The sequence below is a fragment of the Ixodes scapularis genome, unplaced genomic scaffold (genome assembly GCF_016920785.2).
Source record: "Ixodes scapularis isolate PalLabHiFi unplaced genomic scaffold, ASM1692078v2 PGA_scaffold1__304_contigs__length_218370807, whole genome shotgun sequence".
NCBI classification, from domain to species: domain Eukaryota; kingdom Metazoa; phylum Arthropoda; class Arachnida; order Ixodida; family Ixodidae; genus Ixodes; species Ixodes scapularis.
Genome location: NW_024609846.1, coordinates 30,874,804 through 30,893,827, shown reverse-complemented (window position 1 = coordinate 30,893,827; position 19,024 = coordinate 30,874,804). Strand labels below are relative to the sequence as shown.

General features: G+C 49.2%; 1 protein-coding gene across 1 annotated transcript in view; it reads left to right on the top strand.

Moving 5' to 3' along the window:
* LOC8032951 (calcium-transporting ATPase sarcoplasmic/endoplasmic reticulum type) overlaps nucleotides 1-19,024 on the top strand; it is a 29,989-nt gene that overhangs the window by 10,487 nt on the left and 478 nt on the right. The window contains exons 6-18 of the mRNA XM_029975461.4: nucleotides 1,555-1,860; nucleotides 3,222-3,288; nucleotides 3,375-3,463; nucleotides 3,915-4,312; nucleotides 4,924-5,026; nucleotides 6,018-6,284; nucleotides 8,059-8,277; nucleotides 10,045-10,380; nucleotides 11,318-11,708; nucleotides 12,125-12,377; nucleotides 12,967-13,084; nucleotides 13,195-13,312; nucleotides 16,045-16,113. Of these exons, the coding sequence (XP_029831321.1) occupies nucleotides 1,555-1,860; nucleotides 3,222-3,288; nucleotides 3,375-3,463; nucleotides 3,915-4,312; nucleotides 4,924-5,026; nucleotides 6,018-6,284; nucleotides 8,059-8,277; nucleotides 10,045-10,380; nucleotides 11,318-11,708; nucleotides 12,125-12,377; nucleotides 12,967-13,084; nucleotides 13,195-13,312; nucleotides 16,045-16,113 (2,734 nt within the window). The remainder of the gene's footprint in view (nucleotides 1-1,554; nucleotides 1,861-3,221; nucleotides 3,289-3,374; nucleotides 3,464-3,914; nucleotides 4,313-4,923; nucleotides 5,027-6,017; nucleotides 6,285-8,058; nucleotides 8,278-10,044; nucleotides 10,381-11,317; nucleotides 11,709-12,124; nucleotides 12,378-12,966; nucleotides 13,085-13,194; nucleotides 13,313-16,044; nucleotides 16,114-19,024) is intronic.

Here is a 19,024-nt window from a genome sequence, read left to right as displayed (position 1 = left end):
CTCCATCGTGCTTTTCACACACACCGTCAAACTGTTCATCAGCAACTATAGTTCTGGTGGTGACGTCATGCATAGGCACCAGAAGAGGGCACCAACAAAGCATCTCGTCGCCAACAGTTAAGATAAAGATGCAGTGAAGCGAAGCTGAAGTGCGGTTGCCGACCGATTTTTCGGACCTTGCAGGGACCCAGAAAACGTCCGAAAAATAGAGTAGTCCAAAAAATCGGCAGATTAAAGAACTTGCCTTTATTACATCTCAGCAGGCTGAGAAAAAGCTATCAATAGTGCCTTGCTTCAGGTTATGCCTCCGCTTGCGTTTGGCCATTTTCTATTAGCTCGAGAATCGCTGCCTTCTTTTCTAGCATTATGGTCTAGCTCTTTCCGCGCTTCTTAGCGATACTTAGCGGTGGCTGAAGGACAGATGGGACCATGGACGTCCGAGCCAGCGTAGTCTGAAAACATGATTCACCAAGACGAGATGAGAGGTGCGAGTCCACAACTGCAGAATGGCGAATGAACAGAGCAAAATGGTAACAATGATGATGACGATAATAGTGTGCAGCTAGGTTAAAAAGTAAATAAAGAAAGCCTTAGCTTAGCATTGCGTAGCAGAAGGACTTGGCAGTACTCAAGTTGTGCTGCCAAACCAAGCCAATCCATGCACAGCCAACATAGAATCTGAAATGGCGGCTTTTTGGTTCCGCTCACCGTTTGCGTCGATTTTGTCCGAGATGTCAAACTTTTGGACTTCAAGCTGTCCGAAACATTGGTCATGAATGTGCTCTATTTCTCCCGGGTAGGTCGCGGTTCCTCCTTTTAGGTCGGAAATATCGAACAAGTTTGAATTATCGGATTCCGGAAAAATTGGTTGGCAACTGTTCTTGTAATGCCAGTACAGGTGTTTGAGACTTTGATAGTCAAGATTCTTTTCCCCGTAAAAAGCGAACTTATAACGAGTGGGGGAGGCTCTGCTGTAAGGAAAACTATAATTATTTCTTTCTTTTTTTTAAATATATAGTTACATAATGTTGAATGTTGTGAAAGAAGTAATTGCAGTATCTATTACCCCAACACAGTAAGCAGTTTTTTTTGTTTTTTTTTATATTTCGAAGGCTTGATCAACTTATATTTGAAAAAAAAAAAAAAAAAAGCTTGTGATTTGTAGGAATGAGGAACCCTAGCGCCGACGAAACCTTGCTGTGCCAAGAGCAGTATACTTAAATGCTAGTTCACATGCTTGCGACTGCTTATGACCATGTGCCTTAATAGCTCTTTGTTGCGACGAGAGAAAGCCCTGGCATCATCTATCGTGTAGTCATGGAACACATTGCCTTTGACGATGTTATAAACAATTATTTCTCACAGATACATTTGATCTCTCAAATACCGCAAAACTTTCGCCGAAATGCCAGGGTCACCTCATAGACAGCGCCCAGGGTTTTTTGGTGCAAGAGATTGCAAAAACTGGGTCCTAAGCAAACGCAAGCGCATTGCCTAAAGATGGAGTCTAGCAGAGCCCAATGTGTCTGTTGGTGTCCCCCCCCCCCCGCTCAGGAACGCAATGCAGAAAGCGCCATTGAGGCCCTGAAGGAGTACGAGCCCGAGATGGGCAAGGTGCTGCGAGCCAACAAGCACGGGGTGCAGAAGATCCGGGCCAAGGAGATTGTGCCGGGAGACCTGGTGGAGGTGTCGGTGGGAGACAAGGTGCCCGCCGACATCCGGCTGGTGAAGATCCAGTCGACCACCCTGCGGGTGGACCAGTCCATCCTCACGGGGGAGTCGGTGTCGGTCATCAAGCACACGGACCCCATCCCGGACCCCAGGGCCGTCAACCAGGACAAGAAGAACATCCTCTTCTCGGTGGGTCCCCCCTCCCCTCTCAGAGGACCTTTGCATGCTGGCTCCTCCTGAAAGGATTTGAGCAATACTATTCCCCCTTCCCCTCTTCAAACGGTGTCACTAGTGGATCTACGCAGTGCCACCAGCAGCATGCCAAGACGCATGCGTCTGCCACTTTGAACAGTTTGCCGCTTGGGGTGGGTGTCCTGTGCGGGCCTTGTCTTCTATAGTTGGTTACTAAGAGGTGAGGGGAAACTCCTCCCAGCTCTTTCCATTTCAGCAGAGCGAATGCTGGAGAGTGGTTTGCCTCCTCTCCACCGTTAACTTTGCTCAAGTGGGAAGAGGTGGGAGGAGCTTCCCCTCAACTCTTCACCTTTCACTGACTATGGGTGGTATTGGTTCTAATCCCTTCCTCTCCTGGCCTCTTGGTAGAGGAAGACTGTAATGGGATTGTCTCGCGGAAAACCGAGGTTGTGGGTAGGTTAGGTTAGGTTAGGCTTTAATCCTCGTTTTGGTGGACCCACCGCATTGTGGAGACTCTTTCTTTGAGGCGTAAGGACGTGGTAGTCCGAAATGGGTGGCCTGCTCGATGTAAAGTTGTTTCCAGTTGCCCCAAACAATTTGACGAAAGGATCAGAGTCTTTCACGAGTAAGATTGTCATTGGGTTGCCTAGTTTAAAAACTCGCGGCGTAGCTAACTAATTTCGTGCCTTTCGAGCCAACTATACTCGTTTTCACCTCAAGAACCGCGGTAAAAAAGTCCGGCTGGTCGTGGAGCATTATTCATTTCTCTTTTTACGTAAAGAATTAAGATATATGTAGGTCTGTTTTAGATGAGATATATGTTATTTTACCGAGACATATCTGTTTCAAATGCCAAAAGCATTGTTTCTTCGACAATCAAATCTTGCAAGAACTATTTCGAATGGCATGGGAACAATGTGCAAGACTACTATTTGTTGAGGTGAAAATGAGTATAGCATTGTAAGCAGTCCGCTAAATATCTGGGTTGTTTGAAAACGTCGCTTGTTAAGTTGCAACCTATGGTGCAAGATTTGCCAAACAGTTTCCAAGGCGCAGTACTCACTATTTTTAAAAGTTGCCACGTCTGTTTTTGCGGGCTCACCAACCGCCGAACTTTCACGAGCTGCTCTGAGCCACTTACTATCTGGAATTCGCTTCTCATCTGAAGCTAGTTTTTTTTAAGAGTTTTTAGGTGGTCAAAATATGCCCGACCTGATAAGTGGCTACAGTGCGGGTGGAACAGGTTGTTTCTGTTAGAGCGTGTCGATCTAGGTAAACATTTGTGCTCGGGAGAATTGGCACAGTCAGGCTGCGAGTCTCACGCCGATTGACGACACGACGACCTTTGACCCATGCAGGGAACCAACATTGCATCCGGAAAAGCCATCGGCATCGTGGTGGGCACCGGTCTGGAGACTGCCATCGGTATGTACCGCCCTCCAGGGTCGCTTCGATTCTTGCCGTGGCGTCCAACTCCTTGCTCCTCTCTGACGATGCGAACCATCCCGCAGGCAAGATCAGGACGGAGATGACGGAGACTGAGGAAGTGAAGACACCCCTGCAGCAGAAACTGGACGAGTTTGGCGAGCAACTTTCCAAGGTGAGGGCGCCACTTGTGGCCATCCGTCTGCAACCGTGTTGGTGACCTCTTCCCAACGTTTTTTCTTCACTCGCATTTAGCCGGCTCCTTAGAGCATCCACCACCATCTTAATGGTGTTGATAAATTTCTGAAGCATGGCGAGTGACCCCGTCGAAGACTGCACGAAGTAGTTCTTAAAAAAATTGGATGGCGGGGTGGAAACAATGTTTTTGGCATGTGAAACATGTATGTCTCAATGAAATGGCTAATCTGAAATGCATCTGCATATATCTTATGTCACCACATAAAGGGGTAAATCAGAGACGCTATGGAAGGAGCAGGACTTTTTTTTACTTTAGTTCTTGACCTCAATACTACTATAGTTTGTGTTTGTGGCATATGTTGCCGAGGCTGTGTGCCAAAGCCGGCGATGGTGGAGAGGCGTCGCTGAAGTGACGACCTCCGTCCCAGGTGATCTCTGTGATCTGCGTGGCGGTGTGGGCCATCAACATTGGCCACTTCAACGACCCGGCGCACGGCGGCTCGTGGATCAAGGGTGCCGTGTACTACTTCAAGATTGCGGTAGCCTTGGCGGTGGCGGCCATTCCGGAGGGCCTGCCGGCGGTGATCACGACCTGCCTGGCCCTGGGCACCCGGCGCATGGCCAAGAAGAACGCCATTGTACGGTCCCTGCCCTCGGTGGAGACTCTGGGCTGCACCTCGGTGATCTGCTCGGACAAGACGGGCACGCTCACCACCAACCAGATGTCCGTCAGCCGCTTCTTCATCATCGACAAGGCCGACCCCGGGGACATTTCCTTCCACGAGTTCGAGGTCACCGGCTCGACCTACGAGCCCATCGGCGAAGTGTGAGTCCCCGCTCGTCTCGGTTGCGCCGCGGTGGCTCGCAAATGCCGCAATCTTTGGGTCGTACAGGGCGTGGCACGTGTGAAATGCCGCCATCAAAGCCACTGTTGAGCTACAATACACTTATTTGTAGCGCTAACTTGGGTAGTAAAGCTGCGTCCCACCTAAGAAAAATGCTAAAAAAATTCCAATGTTTTCGCACTTTTCATTGTTTTTTTTTTCGTTAAAAAGTGAGGGTAGCGGATACGCCGCAGCACTACCACTGCTGCCAAAGTTTTGACGTGACTTCAGATGCCCTTCATTTTACAGTGCCTATGGGAAGTTCCACGCCCGAATATATCTAATAGCTTTGGACCTCACCTGCCAGCACTGACCTCCGCTTTAACCACCTACTGGTGCCCGTAAACCGAGTGTCTCGAATTTAGAACTTGAACGCTCTTTTCTTGTGGCTCTCATAACTGAGATAGTGTGGGAAAGATAGGTATCAAAAAGCAATGCGGGATGTTGCGTCGGCTCGAAACGCAGAAATTCCGCAGCTTCTCTGAGCGTGCCCTTTAGAACTCATAGTTTTTCTCGGCGCCTGTTAACCGCATTGCTCCGACACCTCCCCCAGGTTCAAGAATGGTGCCAAGGCCAACTGCGCCAACTACGAGGCTCTTCACGAGTTGACCACGATCTGCTGCATGTGCAATGACTCCAGTATTGACTTCAATGAGGTGGGTTGCAATCTCGTGCCTGGCCCGGTCTACATTGATCCTGGGAAACTGGGAGGAGTACCCTCCTTCTCGTTGTGAGGAACCCCTGCGCCTCTTTGCACCTTTCGCTCGAGTGTCTCCGATTAACTGTTACCATGTTGGAATGTAGGGCCAGTTGTTTGCCTTCATGGAAACAAGTATTCTGCCTTAATTGTCCGTGATAAATTAATGCTGAATGCTTTTTAGCGGGTTGTTGAAAACAAGTCAACCCCCCAGAAATCGTCATTGTACCGTTGTGCTTTACAATAATTATTGTCAGAAAACAAGTACAGCAAAGTTGATAGGAATTTGAATGCTGGTCACGAAAAAACTGCCTTTTTGAGGATATGCGACTGGAATTCAAGCAACCAGACAATCATTCTTTACATTCATATTGCTGCACCTTCGCTTGCTTTTGTACACTGCTGCTTGCATATTTCCATGATGTGATTGCTGTGCCTTTTGCACCTGCGCCATATGTGCCAAAGGGCTTACCCTGCCTGCGTCCCCCTACATTTTACCAAAACTTTGAGGAATTTGTGCCAGAAATTTATTGCTTCAATAATATTGAAAATGAATAGCTCGGGCCTCGCCACCTTGCCGGATTGTTACGATATGCTTGTGCGGGGTTTCAGAACTTAAGATAATCACCTCAGATAACATACTATTCGATTTGATTTTGCGTCACACTGATAGTACTCGGAAGTTTCGCAATCATTCTTATGTTTGTTGTCTGTTCTGGCGGGTTAGTTAGTTGCGTCAGCCCGATTAACGGTAGTATCGCTTAACTCTAGGGACAACTGTCAAGCATACAGATGGTACGCATGAAACAATCCGATGAAGGGTGCCGTGAATGTAAGAGTCTGGCATCAGGAAGTTATCGCTAAGCGTTTGTGATGCAATAATGTTTCACGTATGCAACACAATTGCCTAGCCATTTGCCGTACGTGTTTTTCCTCTCGTCCACCTGCAGTACAAGCAAGCCTTTGAGAAGGTCGGGGAGGCCACGGAGACAGCCCTGACGGTGCTGGCGGAGAAGATGAACCCCTTCGGCTTCGACAAGAGCGGCAAGTCGAGGCGGGACGCAGCCCTGACTGTGAACCACGGCGTCCAGGCCATGTGGAAGAAGGAGTTTACGCTGGAGTTCTCTCGTGACCGCAAGTCCATGAGCTCCTTCTGCAACCCGACGCGGGCGGCCGCCAACACCCGCCTCGGAAACGGACCCAAGATGTTTGTCAAGGTGGGTTTTGGTCTGGCGTCCAGAGCGCATTTTCGACCGCTGCATTTACCCCATCATCGTTTCTGGTTTTCTAGGGGCGAAGCTCCTTAGGGTCTAGCCTTGTCCGTCCGTCCGGCTGGCCGGCCTGCGTCTGTGCTCACATAAAAAGAAAAAAATGTTTGTGCTGTCGACAGGATTCAAACCTGTGGGGGGGACCTCAATGGATTTCTAGTCCATCACCTTAACCACTCGGCCACGACTGCGGGACGAGTAGGGGGCTCTGAGATGTGGTAGTTACCCAAGAGCTAAGGTTTCTGTCATGGATGAAACGTTGCATGTAGCCACTCAACGTCTATGCAGGAGAGGGCGCTGCGGTCAAATGCGTATATAATCGCGTTAAACCTTGCATGCATTGGCTCAACGTTTATAGACGAGAGGGCGCTGCGGTCAAATGCATATATAACCACGTTTCATACCACACATTCTCTTTCTGACATGGACCGTTGACTTAAGCGGTGGAGATGCGTTCCCCCCGCCTTCTAGCAGATCCAAGCTGATCCGCTAGAAGAACCACTGGCTGTGCATTTCACCGACCATAAAGCAGTAATAATGAAGTCGAAACGCAACCCAGAACTCAACACTACCTATGAGCAATAAAAAAAAAAAAAAAAATCAGCACCTACAGCATTATCTATGAACAATAAAATCAGTATCATCAGCACCACCAGAACTTCGCCCCAATCAACATCATTCACCACGTGGAGATGCGGCCATTTTTTTATTTCTACACGGCGATGTCGCAAAAGTGTTGCGCCGTTTCCTGTTGCGATCCTGGTAGTGGCATTGCAGCAGAGATTCGCGTGGCAGATGCCCGTTCTGCCGTAGGCTGGTCCGCAGTCGGACAGTTCGCGGAACCTGCGACGGCCAGGGGTCGGCACGCTGCGATGACTGCGACCATTGCATTCGCGCATCTTTTTTGCCAGAACTTGTCCGCTACGACCGACTGCCAGAATCACAATGTCCGGCAGCGTGACGTGCCGGCTCTCGCGGCATAATTTGCTGTCGCTCTGGGACTGCTTTTGACCGGTACGGGGCTGAAAGCACCGTTCCAAGAGATATTCCGTCCACCGTAGCTTCAATAAGGATGTGCACTCTTTGAATTTATGCCTGCGCGCTAGTTTGTCAAAATACACTGAGGGGTATCGATCGTTTTGGCTCGGTCGGTTATGAGGCAGTACACGGCCAGCCGGTATGATGATGACAGAAGCGTGCGACACCTGGTATGATGTACCTAAAAACGTTACTGAGTACGAGGAATTGTGTCTTTTCTAAGTTGCAGCATGTCATGTGCGCGATAAAAGCTGCAATTGCATCTTTGATGAGCTGCCAGCATAAAGCAGTATTTCCACGAGGAACAAATCCCGGTTTTCCTATACGGCGCCGCAACGTCGGCTTCACAGCGGACGGAGAGAGGGATGTTCGAACAGTACAAACAGTCCTGGTTTGGCGGGGGATCAGTTTGTTTTTAATGATGGTTAATCTTAAAATCTTTGTTGTCAAGCGTAGAGACAGTTAAATTTGTCTGCAGTGGCGCAAAAAGTGGAAACCGCTAAATTGGGCCGCAAACGCCAACATCCCTCCCTTCAGCAGCCCGTTGGTGCGAACAACGAGGTGCAGAGGGGAGAGACATAGTGCCGTTGGTCAAAATGAAGATGTGTGAACCAGCATTAAGCCGTTGCTGGAACAGATTGTCCTGGAGCGCTTCGGGAGCTGACGCCCATGCCCCGCGTTTCAGGGTGCCCCTGAGGGTGTGCTGGAGCGGTGCACCCACTGCCGGGTGGGGGACAAGAAGCTGGCCATGCCCCAGATGATGAAGCAGCGCATCCTGGACCTGACCAAGGCCTACGGCACGGGCAGGGACACGCTGCGCTGCCTCGCCCTGGCCACCCTGGACACGCCGCCCAAACCCGAGGAGATGGACCTCGGGGACTCTAACAAGTTTGCCACCTATGAGGTGGGCGCCCTCCCTCTTTTGTCGGGGGTTTGCTCAGTGGGGAAGGGTACATGCCGGACGGGGAAGCGGGGTTACTGGGGCCACTTCTGGCTGAGGCGTGGCTGGGGTCTCCAAGTGCCAAAAGCAAAGATGCAGCATTTCTTGGAGTGTTTTCTTACGCACATATTTGAATGTGAACATTGTGCAACGCAAACAGACTTCACTACAGTCGAATCTCGTTAATTCAAACTTGAGGGGGACCGAAAATATGTTTGAATAAAGCAGAGTTTGAATTACCAGGAGCTTTCTCCCATAGAGGTGCATAGGATGGGACCTGATGTTAGTTTGAATTATCTGCAAGTTTGAATTAAGAGAGTATGAATTAACGAGATTCGACTGTATAGCAGCCTACTGCTCTGTGACTATAAACCGCAATTGTCTTCACGTCGTTATGTACCTAGCTACCATCCTTAGCTCGATGCCTCGCTCGTTTGAAACATACCCATTCATTCCCTCCCGCACAGGCGCGGGGTGAAACAGCGCTTTCGGTGGGCATCCGAGTGCTTGCTCGGCCCAGTTCAACTCGCTGTTGCTAGCAGCGTTTGATTGATTTGTTTCTGGTATCACTTCAAAGCTGAATAGACATACACTCTATAGTAGGTGCTAACGTATAACCTGCGACAGTACTGCATTACTAATTCCCCCATGAAAGTTGAAATTTGAGCCTAAGATTTACCGTCGAGGCCTCTGTCTCCGTTCCTGTTAAATGCATATTGCTGAAATGTCAAGCATAGGTAAATCTCGTCAAGCTAAACTTGATGGTGAAAGAATAGAGATATGTCCATCCGTTCGAGATATATGCACGATTATAGTGCGTCCGACACTGACATGACGTCACCCGTTCCACCGTCTTGCGACACGTCTAGCATGTGTTTGATACTTGGGTTTCATTCTGTTATTCCGTGACTTACAAATAGATCTGTTACATTTCCTTCATTCATTTCATTTCGCGATATACGGCACAAGACATCGTCACGTCTAAAACTTGCAGCTGCGTCCTACCCACAGCCTATCCATTTTTTTTTTCCATGAATTTATATTTGTTACGGCTGCTCTTGCCGGTTGGGAGTGCTGCAGGATTCAGTTCATGCCACTACAGAAATGTAAATTTAACTTGTGTGTGCGGCCCTAGATCCTGTATGAAGGCAAGATCTTCTCTGGCTGAACATATGCGCTTAGAGGTGTGAAAGTGCAACATGTCTGCAGCTCTAAAGTCAGGCATCCTTATTGCCATTATTTATTGCTTTAAATTATGAAATTGCTTGCCATTTGTGTCAAATTGCACCATGAACGAAAGTTTGCTACATCTTGCACCAAAATGACAATTTTGCTGAGATAAACTTTTTTCACAATTGTTTTTAATATTGGTCGAATTTAATATTTAGACAAGCAGACAGAAAGGAAAAGGGTGCAAATATGTATTTCGCAACATGTTTACTCGCCTCATAGTTCTTTTCATCTGAGAACAGAGTACAGTCGAAGGGTCGAATGCATATAACTTTGAATACACAAATGCACAAAGTCACAGGGCATTGGTTGCACTTAATTGATTTAGCCCAGGGGTTCCCAAACTTTTTCGTCCGAGAGAACCCCAGCAAGCCTCAAAAAGTCCCTGCTTCAGCTGTTGTCTGCTTCAGTTGCCTTCTACTTCCGTTGGCTTCTGCTTCAGCTCTCGTGCGTTTCAGCTGTCGTGTGCTTCAGCCATCTGCCTTAACCGCCCATCTGCAGGTGGGACTGACCTTCGTGGGGGTGGTGGGCATGCTGGACCCCCCGCGCAAGGAGGTCTTCGACTCGATCCAGCGCTGCCGGGCGGCGGGCATCCGGGTGATCGTCATCACGGGCGACAACAAGGGCACGGCGGAGGCCATCTGCCGGCGCATCGGCGTCTTCACCGAGGATGAGGACACCACGGGCATGTCCTACTCGGGCCGGGAGTTTGACGACCTCCCAATCGAGGAGCAGCGCAGGGCCGTCCAGAGGGCTCGGCTCTTCTCCCGTGTGGAGCCCGCCCACAAGAGCAAGATCGTGGAGTTCCTGCAGGCAGACGGAGAGATCTCTGCCATGGTGAGGGTCACTCTCTCTGCGCCGGCCTCTTGCGGGTCGTGCGAGGCCCGCCTACAATGGGGCCGTAGTCCAGTGGGGTAATGACGGGAGTAGAAGGCGGCAAGTCGTAAGCACAGACATTGGTGGTCTCGAGAAAGAAAGAATGCGAAAGAGAGTGGCAGAAGATCGAAGAAAGCAGGCGAAAGGTTAGGTGCGTTCGTTTTGCCGCGGCGAGTCGAAGTTGCGAGGCTCGTCAACTTTATTCATTTTTATCAAATGCACGACCCCAGTGTTTTTGTGCAAAATAAAGCTAGAAAAATGATAGATACAGACATTACAAGTGCTTTTTTCCTACTCCTTCGTTTATAGCAATGTTGGTAGCAATATGGTCCTATTGGGACCACTGATGTCCACGCCCATGCCCCGTTGTTTCGAAGGAGCCGGAATGCATGGGACCTTTCCCCTCTAGATTATTATATTAACTCTATGTCGTGGATGAACCTCGATTTCAAATGGGAAAAGCGCTGCTGTAGAAACTATTCGAATGCCGTCATTGAAATGAAGTGCGGGTAAAGCAACTTGTGTAAGCAACAGTTTTGAGAGTGGTAAATTAGTCTGGTGAGCCTTCGCTGCCAGCATGCCCTTAACTACGGAATACACATATATGGCTCCAAATGTATACTCCCTGTAGACGCAGACCTGTAACGGAAATTTGGAGCCGGATTGTCAGTAATGCAATTTATTGTGCCACTCACGTATTTCTCTATTTTCACGTCTTGCTCTTCGAGAGAAAGCATCGGGACTTTTTCTGAATTCTGTAACGAAGCTTGCGGGGACCGCAGACGCAAAAAGAAGGCCGGACAGGGTGTTTTGGCTCGTATTGTGGTCCGCGGGGGTATGCGTCGCGAGATGTTTGGTTATCGGTGCGTGCGCTCAATGGCCTCGATGATGCATGCAGACGGGCGACGGCGTGAACGACGCGCCGGCGCTGAAGAAGGCGGAGATTGGCATTGCCATGGGCTCGGGCACGGCGGTGGCCAAGTCGGCCTCCGAGATGGTGCTGGCGGACGACAACTTCTCTTCGATCGTGTCGGCGGTGGAGGAGGGTCGGGCCATCTACAACAACATGAAGCAGTTCATCCGCTACCTGATCTCGTCCAACATTGGGGAGGTGGTCAGCATCTTCCTGACGGCGGCCCTGGGTCTTCCGGAGGCCCTGATCCCCGTACAGCTGCTCTGGGTGAACCTGGTGACGGACGGCCTGCCGGCCACCGCCCTGGGCTTCAACCCCCCGGACCTGGACATCATGGAGAGGCCGCCCCGCAAGGCGGACGAGTCCCTCATCTCGGGTGGGTCTCCCCCCGACTTCTGTACCAATCTTGGCAGCCATACTCTCATCACCGTCGCTTTGAAGGGAAGCCGGTGCACTTTCTGAAAAGTACCGAGCTTGGAACGGCCCAGTAGTAGCTTTTTTGTCTCCTGAATTTTGTCATAGCACTGAAATTGTGCAGGATGCGAAGAAAGCTGTCGCTATTTCGCAAAACATTGGGCAGGGCATGCTGCAAACCTATCCTTTTCCTGTTATATCTGTTGAACGTGTCGTGACTTCATTGTTGGCATCTCGGAGCCAGCGAATATTCCCTTCCTCTCTTTTACTCAGCAGGGGCAGAGAGGCCATGGTGAAATTTTAAAATTTTGTACCGAATGCTCTCGGGCTGCATGACGACAGCATTTGGCTGACCCATTTGCTCCCCTGCGGGTACAGGCTGGCTGTTTTTCCGGTACATGGCCATTGGGGGCTACGTGGGTGCTGCCACGGTGGGTGCGGCCGTCTGGTGGTACATGGTGTGCCCTTCGGGGCCCCACCTCAACTACTACCAGCTGACGCACCACCTGTCGTGTGTGACGGACAAGGAGAACTTCCGCGGGGTGGACTGCGCCGTCTTCCACGACCCCCACCCCATGACCATGGCTCTGTCCGTGCTGGTCACCATCGAAATGCTCAACGCCCTCAACAGGTACTTCTCCGTAGCGTGTCGAAACTTCTACTGGGAAATCCCCCCTACGACTGCAATCCAGAAAGAGACCGATAGTTGGGGGGGGGGGGGGGGGGGGGTCACTGCGACTGATTGGCGTGCGTCCTTGCTTCCCTGTCCGGAGAATGCTGAAAACAGCTGTCAACGGTCATGTGCCATTGAAGTTAACTGCCTGGTTGTCTGAAAGGAACAATTTGCAAAATGTTATATAAGTCACTGTAATATCCAAGAGCTCTTTTATCGAATGAACGTGCTAGCACTTTATAAAAGCACATTTTTGTTTCCTTTTTGCCGTTCTGAAAGAACCGATTAGAGATTCACACGTGGTCTACGACAAAGGCTTCGGAGGAAGTCGTAGCTCGGGTCGTAGCCTTTCACCGATGCACACTACGTCAGTGGCGCGGTCGAGGTTGTTCCAGTGCGAGCTTCGATCCCTCGGTGCTTGCATTCCTCTATTCGCTCCGTTGGCACCGGGTGCCATAGGAGAGAGCCGCGGACACGCGATGGAGAGTTGGAGGGTCAGCGGCACGGCGTCGCCTGGCCGTACTGACGTGGGCCTCCTCTCCCGCAGCTTGTCCGAAAACCAGTCCCTTCTGGTGATGCCCCCCTGGACCAACATCTGGCTGGTGGCAGCCATGACCCTTTCCATGACCCTCCACTTTGTCGTCCTCTACTGCGACATCCTCAACGTGAGTATGCAGGACCACTCCTCGACCTCCTCGGTGGTACCCAGGGGTGCGAGGTTGCATCCATTTAGATACTTTTGGGGTGCCTCTAATCCTTTTCTCTCTCCCCGCAGACGGTGTTCTCAGTGTGTCCGCTGTCGGTGGGCGAGTGGATGGCGGTCCTAAAGATGTCCATTCCGGTCATCATTCTCGACGAGACGATGAAGTTCATTGCCCGCAAGTTCATCGACGGTACACAATATTACTTTGAGCTCTCCATCCTGCTGGGCACCTGGGTGGGATTCCTGGCCTATGTGCTCTGCTCCCCCTTCTAACGACTCCTCCCAAAAAAGAAGACGACTCCGCTCCCCCCCGGCAACCACAACCCCCCCGAGTCCACGCCCCGAAGAAGGCCCCCCTTCCCGCCCGCCGGGGCCGTGCCCCTCCCCCCACCCCTAAACAAGCGGACTTGCAGTAGCTAGTGGCGTAGAGACGGTTTTGCTGTCTTGTTTTTCCACTCTAATATTAACGCCGCTTGCGTGCGTGTGTGTGGAAGGCTGGGAGCCGCGCGTCGGCAGATCCCGGGCCGCTCGCGATCCCCTTTGGCCGATAGAGGTTCTAGGAGATAGCCTCGGGCGATCGGAAAGGCTCAGAGCTTCCGCGGAATAGCGCGACAAAACGTTCGGGGCCTCTCCGCAACTCCCGAAGAGGTGCAGAAGACGAGTTTCATGGAAGAGGGAATCTCGTAGGGGGGAACTGAGGGAAATTACGAAGTCTGTTTTTCTCTGTTCTCGCACGCGCCACCGCCGCCAGGAGTCTTTAGTGCATTTTAGTCCCAGAAGCTCGGAAGCCGACAAAGTCTTTCTCTCCCATTTTGGATCGGACGCGGTCTTCGGCCTCTTCCAATTCCTCTTGGAGGTTGTACATAGGTTGTTCCGTTTGCGGCGGGGAGCGAGCACTCTTTTCGTTCTTCCTCGAGACCTGTTGTTTTCTGTTTTGGTGTCTCGTCGGTCGTCCCCTGTTAATCCCGTTTCGGTTCTCTCGCCCTGCGTCGTAGGTTCGTGTCTATTTTTTTTTTTTTTTTTTTTTTTTTTGCGTGGTACGAAGAATTGAGTTGGGCTCTGGTGGTTGTGGGGCAAGAATGTGCCGTGGTGACAGTCGAGAAAAAATCGGAAAGCTACGGACACTGCTGCATTTCCGGAGAGTGACGCCAATAAACGTGGGGGAGGGTGAAGTGAAAGGGTGATGTCACGACTGGTCTCTCGTTTTTTTTCTTGTCCAGCTTCCTTGCGAGTGGTGTGTCTGTGTGTGTGGAAGGACGTTGCAACGCCCTAGTCCCTTTTTTCTGTTGCGACGGAACACCAAAAGAAACCCCGCACAGTTCTGCGTTTGCACGTGTTGCGTCGAGTGATGCATCTGTCTTTGTGGTTTTGTCGTCCCTTCTGCTGTCCTAACGTCGGTGCAGACGGTTTTCTACTGCTGCTCGAAGGTTCTGTGCAACCAAATGTCGGGGGTTGCTCCCGGGTTTTGTTTTGTTTGTGCATAGTTGGCATATTTTAGTTTGGGATGCATGTGGGGAAGCACCTGAGCTGTCGTAGCCTAAAGGGACACTGACAGGGTATTTGTGCTCGCCTAGCTTTCTATTTGAACACTGCCCGGAACTACCCAACTATCCAGAACACAATTTGTGGCTCGAAATTCGTTTGGTTTCCGCCTAAATAAAGATGGTAGAAAATTGGCCGGTTTCAGTTGCACTCGCCCTTTCCATGGTCATGTAGCGTTCAAACTATGTGTACCAAATATATTCAGTCGTGTGTCATCCAAGGCACATATCCAATATTAGAAAAAGCATGACAAATGGTGCATGCAACTTGTCGTCTACTTCACACGCTGGAGAAGCGGAGGAAACAAAATAGTGTGGTTGGGTGTAGCCACGTGACTTCTGACCATGAGCTTCCGTGCTCGTGGTTTGGTTTCGAGAATTTAGCTTTTTGGCGTTATTAAAACCATGTGCGATTTTGTAGCAAAATACTGATTGGCTAGTCTCCTCGCACCATATTAAATCGCCTATCGCAAAATTTAATAAAAGCTTTTTGAGGGGTTGTCAATGTCCCTTTAATCGCTGCGTAACGGGAGCGCGAGATGATGGGTGCATGGGTGAGATGAATTTTGCACTAACTTGAGAACTTGTTTTTCCTTGCACGAAGGGTCATTCGAGGTTCACACGACACCCGCGTTGCAAATGTTGTTTGCTTGGTAAACGACTATCGGTTCTTCGAAATTTGCTCTCGGGGAGAGAAAGGCATAACAGCACAAGCCTCATCTTCATTGAAGTTGCATTCCATGCTTCACTTGTAACTGCACAATACCTTTGTCTCACAAGATGGGGGATCTGAGCGAACGCAACAATTGTATTCGGACTCGAGAAAGTTGTGCATTGCTGTCTGGATAATTTCAGCTTATTAGCTGACAGGCAGAACTAATGCAGGCAATAGTATTGTATTTCAAGCTTTTCTTTTTTTTTTTTTTTTTTTTTTTTGCATTGTTTGAATGCAGAAGGCAAATTTAAAACTTTTTTCTTTCGAGCAACTTGTAACTTGCCCTTGTTTGAGGTGATGTTTTTTGTTTTGTTTGTTTTATGTATTTTTGTTTGGATATCAGTTATTTTGAAGAACAGAAAAGCTAATTTTAGCAAGATTGTCTAACAAGTTCCCCATATTTTCAGTGCATGTCCGTAGCACTAACAAAAGCAGGGAGCGAGATATATTAGGCAGCCACCGAATATGCTGTTCCACTTCTGTACTTCTGGGCAGTTTTTTGCAGCAGCAAAGAACACCTGTCCATAACTTGGACTGCGTTGCCTCGTAAAAGTTGTTCCTAGGTGTGGTTAGTAGGCATTGCATGCAGTAGCGGTTTTGTGTGTGTTTGCAAAAGGCTTGGTGGCCAGCCCTTGAAGTGTTGCCCGTTCTGATTGTTCCTAACAGCAGGGCAGCCCGCACCCCATTTGCGTCCCTTCAGGTCCCCTTCAGAGACCAGTTGCATGGCAACACCAGGTATAACAACCCCCTGGGAGGGGGCTCACATTCCTCCCTGGGCCCTTGTTTTTTTTTTATTTTTGCCCCGCTTCATTTCCTCGGGCCTTGGGTGGCTGCCTCGTTTGCTTTGCATGCGACTGCACTGCCCCCTTCTCTGGCTAAGGCTTCGGTTCTGCTTCGTTTGGGTTTTGTGTTTGTCAAGCTGTTCCAGGGGGTTTGGGACCGGCGGAAGTGCTGCACGTTTGGGTGCACCTAGTACGATCACATTATGTCGGCCTGAGAAAGTTTTGTCCACACAAATTTACGAGTGTTGCTAGTAGCAGTCTCCCACTAGGCAAACATTCTATAGGGTGTCCGCAATGGATCCTAGTGCTGTAGGAGTTGGAAAATATGGTGCCTGCATATGGAAAACTCTCGCCTAATGTGCATTTGGGTAAAATTTCGAGGTATAGACCTTTTACTAGAGCTTTTCGCACCTATCCCGACAAGCACAGCAAGTCGACAACAGAATGCATTGTATGCTCGCTGGGCCTATCTCATTTTTAATGGGAAGGGAGCTATGCCTCGAGATTTCAATGGGTAAAACACACAACCTAAAGTCACGTTTGGTGGAAGTTATACCTTTCTATGTCTGAATGCCAATTTTTCTAGCTTGCTTTACAGCGCTAGGATGCATCATGGACACCTTGCATACTTGCAGCCATGACAAAAGCACCTTGGCAGCGTTGTAATACTTGGGTGACTCGAACCAGTAACACATTAACTTTTTTTCAAACGGGCACTGCTGCTAAAGTGTCGGTAGGGTTTGTAGTAATGTTTGCTTAGTGGGGCACAGGCTTAGGACGGAGTTGACCGACGTGGATAGAGCCTATATTAAAGAGTTTCCAACCGCTTGGTTTATGGGCATTTGCAATACGAGCTGGAAGGAGGTGACCAATGCACGGGCCATCTGGAAGCGTCTCTGCCTTCACGCCTGCCTTCCTCCTCGCCATACGACATATTGCACACTTACGACCGATTGGCACAGGAGGTGTCTGCATTAAATTGCAAATGCTCTCCATGCTTTGAGATGGACCCTTTCTTCAATCTAGGCTCTTTAGATGCTCATGGGGTGACCAGCACAGAGTGGTCACTTGATGCGGTGCAAGTGATTGTATTGTTGCAGCACAACAGATGGTGGAAGCAAAACACTACTTTAGTTATATAGAGTCGGGCAACATTGCTCACTGCAGCTTGTATATTGGCTTGGCTTGTTTTCTGTGAGGATTGGCTTTTTTGCTGGCCTTTGAATGGTGCCCTACAGCACCGAAAATGCTGGGATATGATGTGGTCGTACATACTGTGCCTTCCTTTCTACACCGCCTCGCTCTCATTCGTGCAAATTTTTTTTTTTTTTTTACGATTTTGAGTGGCTGTTTTCAGCGTGTCCCAGGGTGCTTTCCTGAAGCAAATTGTCAAGGAAGCAACTGCCTCAGCTATATGAAGGTCGCGAGGAAAGGTCTGAAGGGCAGCGCTTGAAATCGGCCACTCACATTCGTTATTGAGTACTTGCTCCTTTTCATTGGAAGACCTGGACATATTGTGCAGTTGGGGATTGCACCAGATGTTTAAAACAACAATGTGAGCAAGTCTTCCGAGAAGCATGTTGGCGATTTTCTTTGTTAGATGGTGTTTCATGGTCAAGCAGGCTTAAGATTAAAGGATGCAGATGTGACCTGATAATAATGTACACTTTAGGAGTATGCCACCGACAAAGCTTGCCATCACAGTTCAGCCAGAAATGCCAGGTGAAGCCCAATGAAACATTATGCTGCAAACCAATTGTGCAAAGAGAAGCGTCGCAATATGGTTGTGCAGCCATTTGCTAGTTGACTCAACATATAGTGTAGATTCAAGTACAGGGTGTCACAAAAGAAAATTTAGTCTTTTCTTACCGCAAAATCAAACTAGGCATCACCGAACGCTTATTCTCCGCCCGAAGGTTGCGCTAGAGGTCACAACCAGATGCCAAAGTTTCAGCCCGATCCGATAAGTTAATCAAAAGTTATAAGTCATTTTCTGAAAATTTCAATGGGAAAATGGCGACCGACGGAGTTTTCACACTACGGCACCAGAAACCGAAAACGGGCAAAAATGGGCTCCATTTTTCCACTGAAATTTTCAGAAAATCACTTATAACTTTTGATTAACTTATCGGATCGGGCTGAAACTTTGGCATCTGGTTGTAACTTCTAGCTCTACTTTTGGGCGGAGAATGAGCGTTCGGCGATGCTTAGTTTATTTTTGCGATAAAAGAGACCGTGTAAATTTTCTTTTGTGACACCCTGTAGTGTGCCAAAGTTTGAGTCTGTATGGGCTAAACTTCGAAGTGGTTTTAGGAAATGTTTGAACTTCAATAGCAAGCGAGCACAGAGCGACATTGCTTGAAAAGCATCCTCTTGGAAAGTAGGGCTTCAGGTTTGGGGTTCTCTTCTGTGGTGGCACTGTGCTGCACGCTACTCGGGTTCAAACCACAGGATCAAGTACAATCCTGCCAACTCTTATCATTATTTTACTGATCCTGCTCCGCTGCTTCATGCTACAAAGGTAAGGTACCAGGCAGATATGTAAACCGCACACCTGCAGAAAAAAAAAAAAAAGTCGCGCATTGTTCATTTTATACGTTGCGAGAAATAGTTCTTGCGAGATTTGGTTTTGGGAGGAAGAAGCAATGCTTTTTGTGCGTTTAAAACGCGTATGTCTTGATAAAATAAATGTATCTAAAATGCAGCAATATATATCTACATAAAGGGGGAAATTGATAATGATCCGCCAGGAGGCGGACTGTTCTTACTACGGTTCGTGCCGGTCTCGAAATATTCTTTCTGTTCAGTTCTGCTTTATTTCCCCCCTTAAGTTTTTCGTTTAGTGTAGCGATTTTGGTTTATCT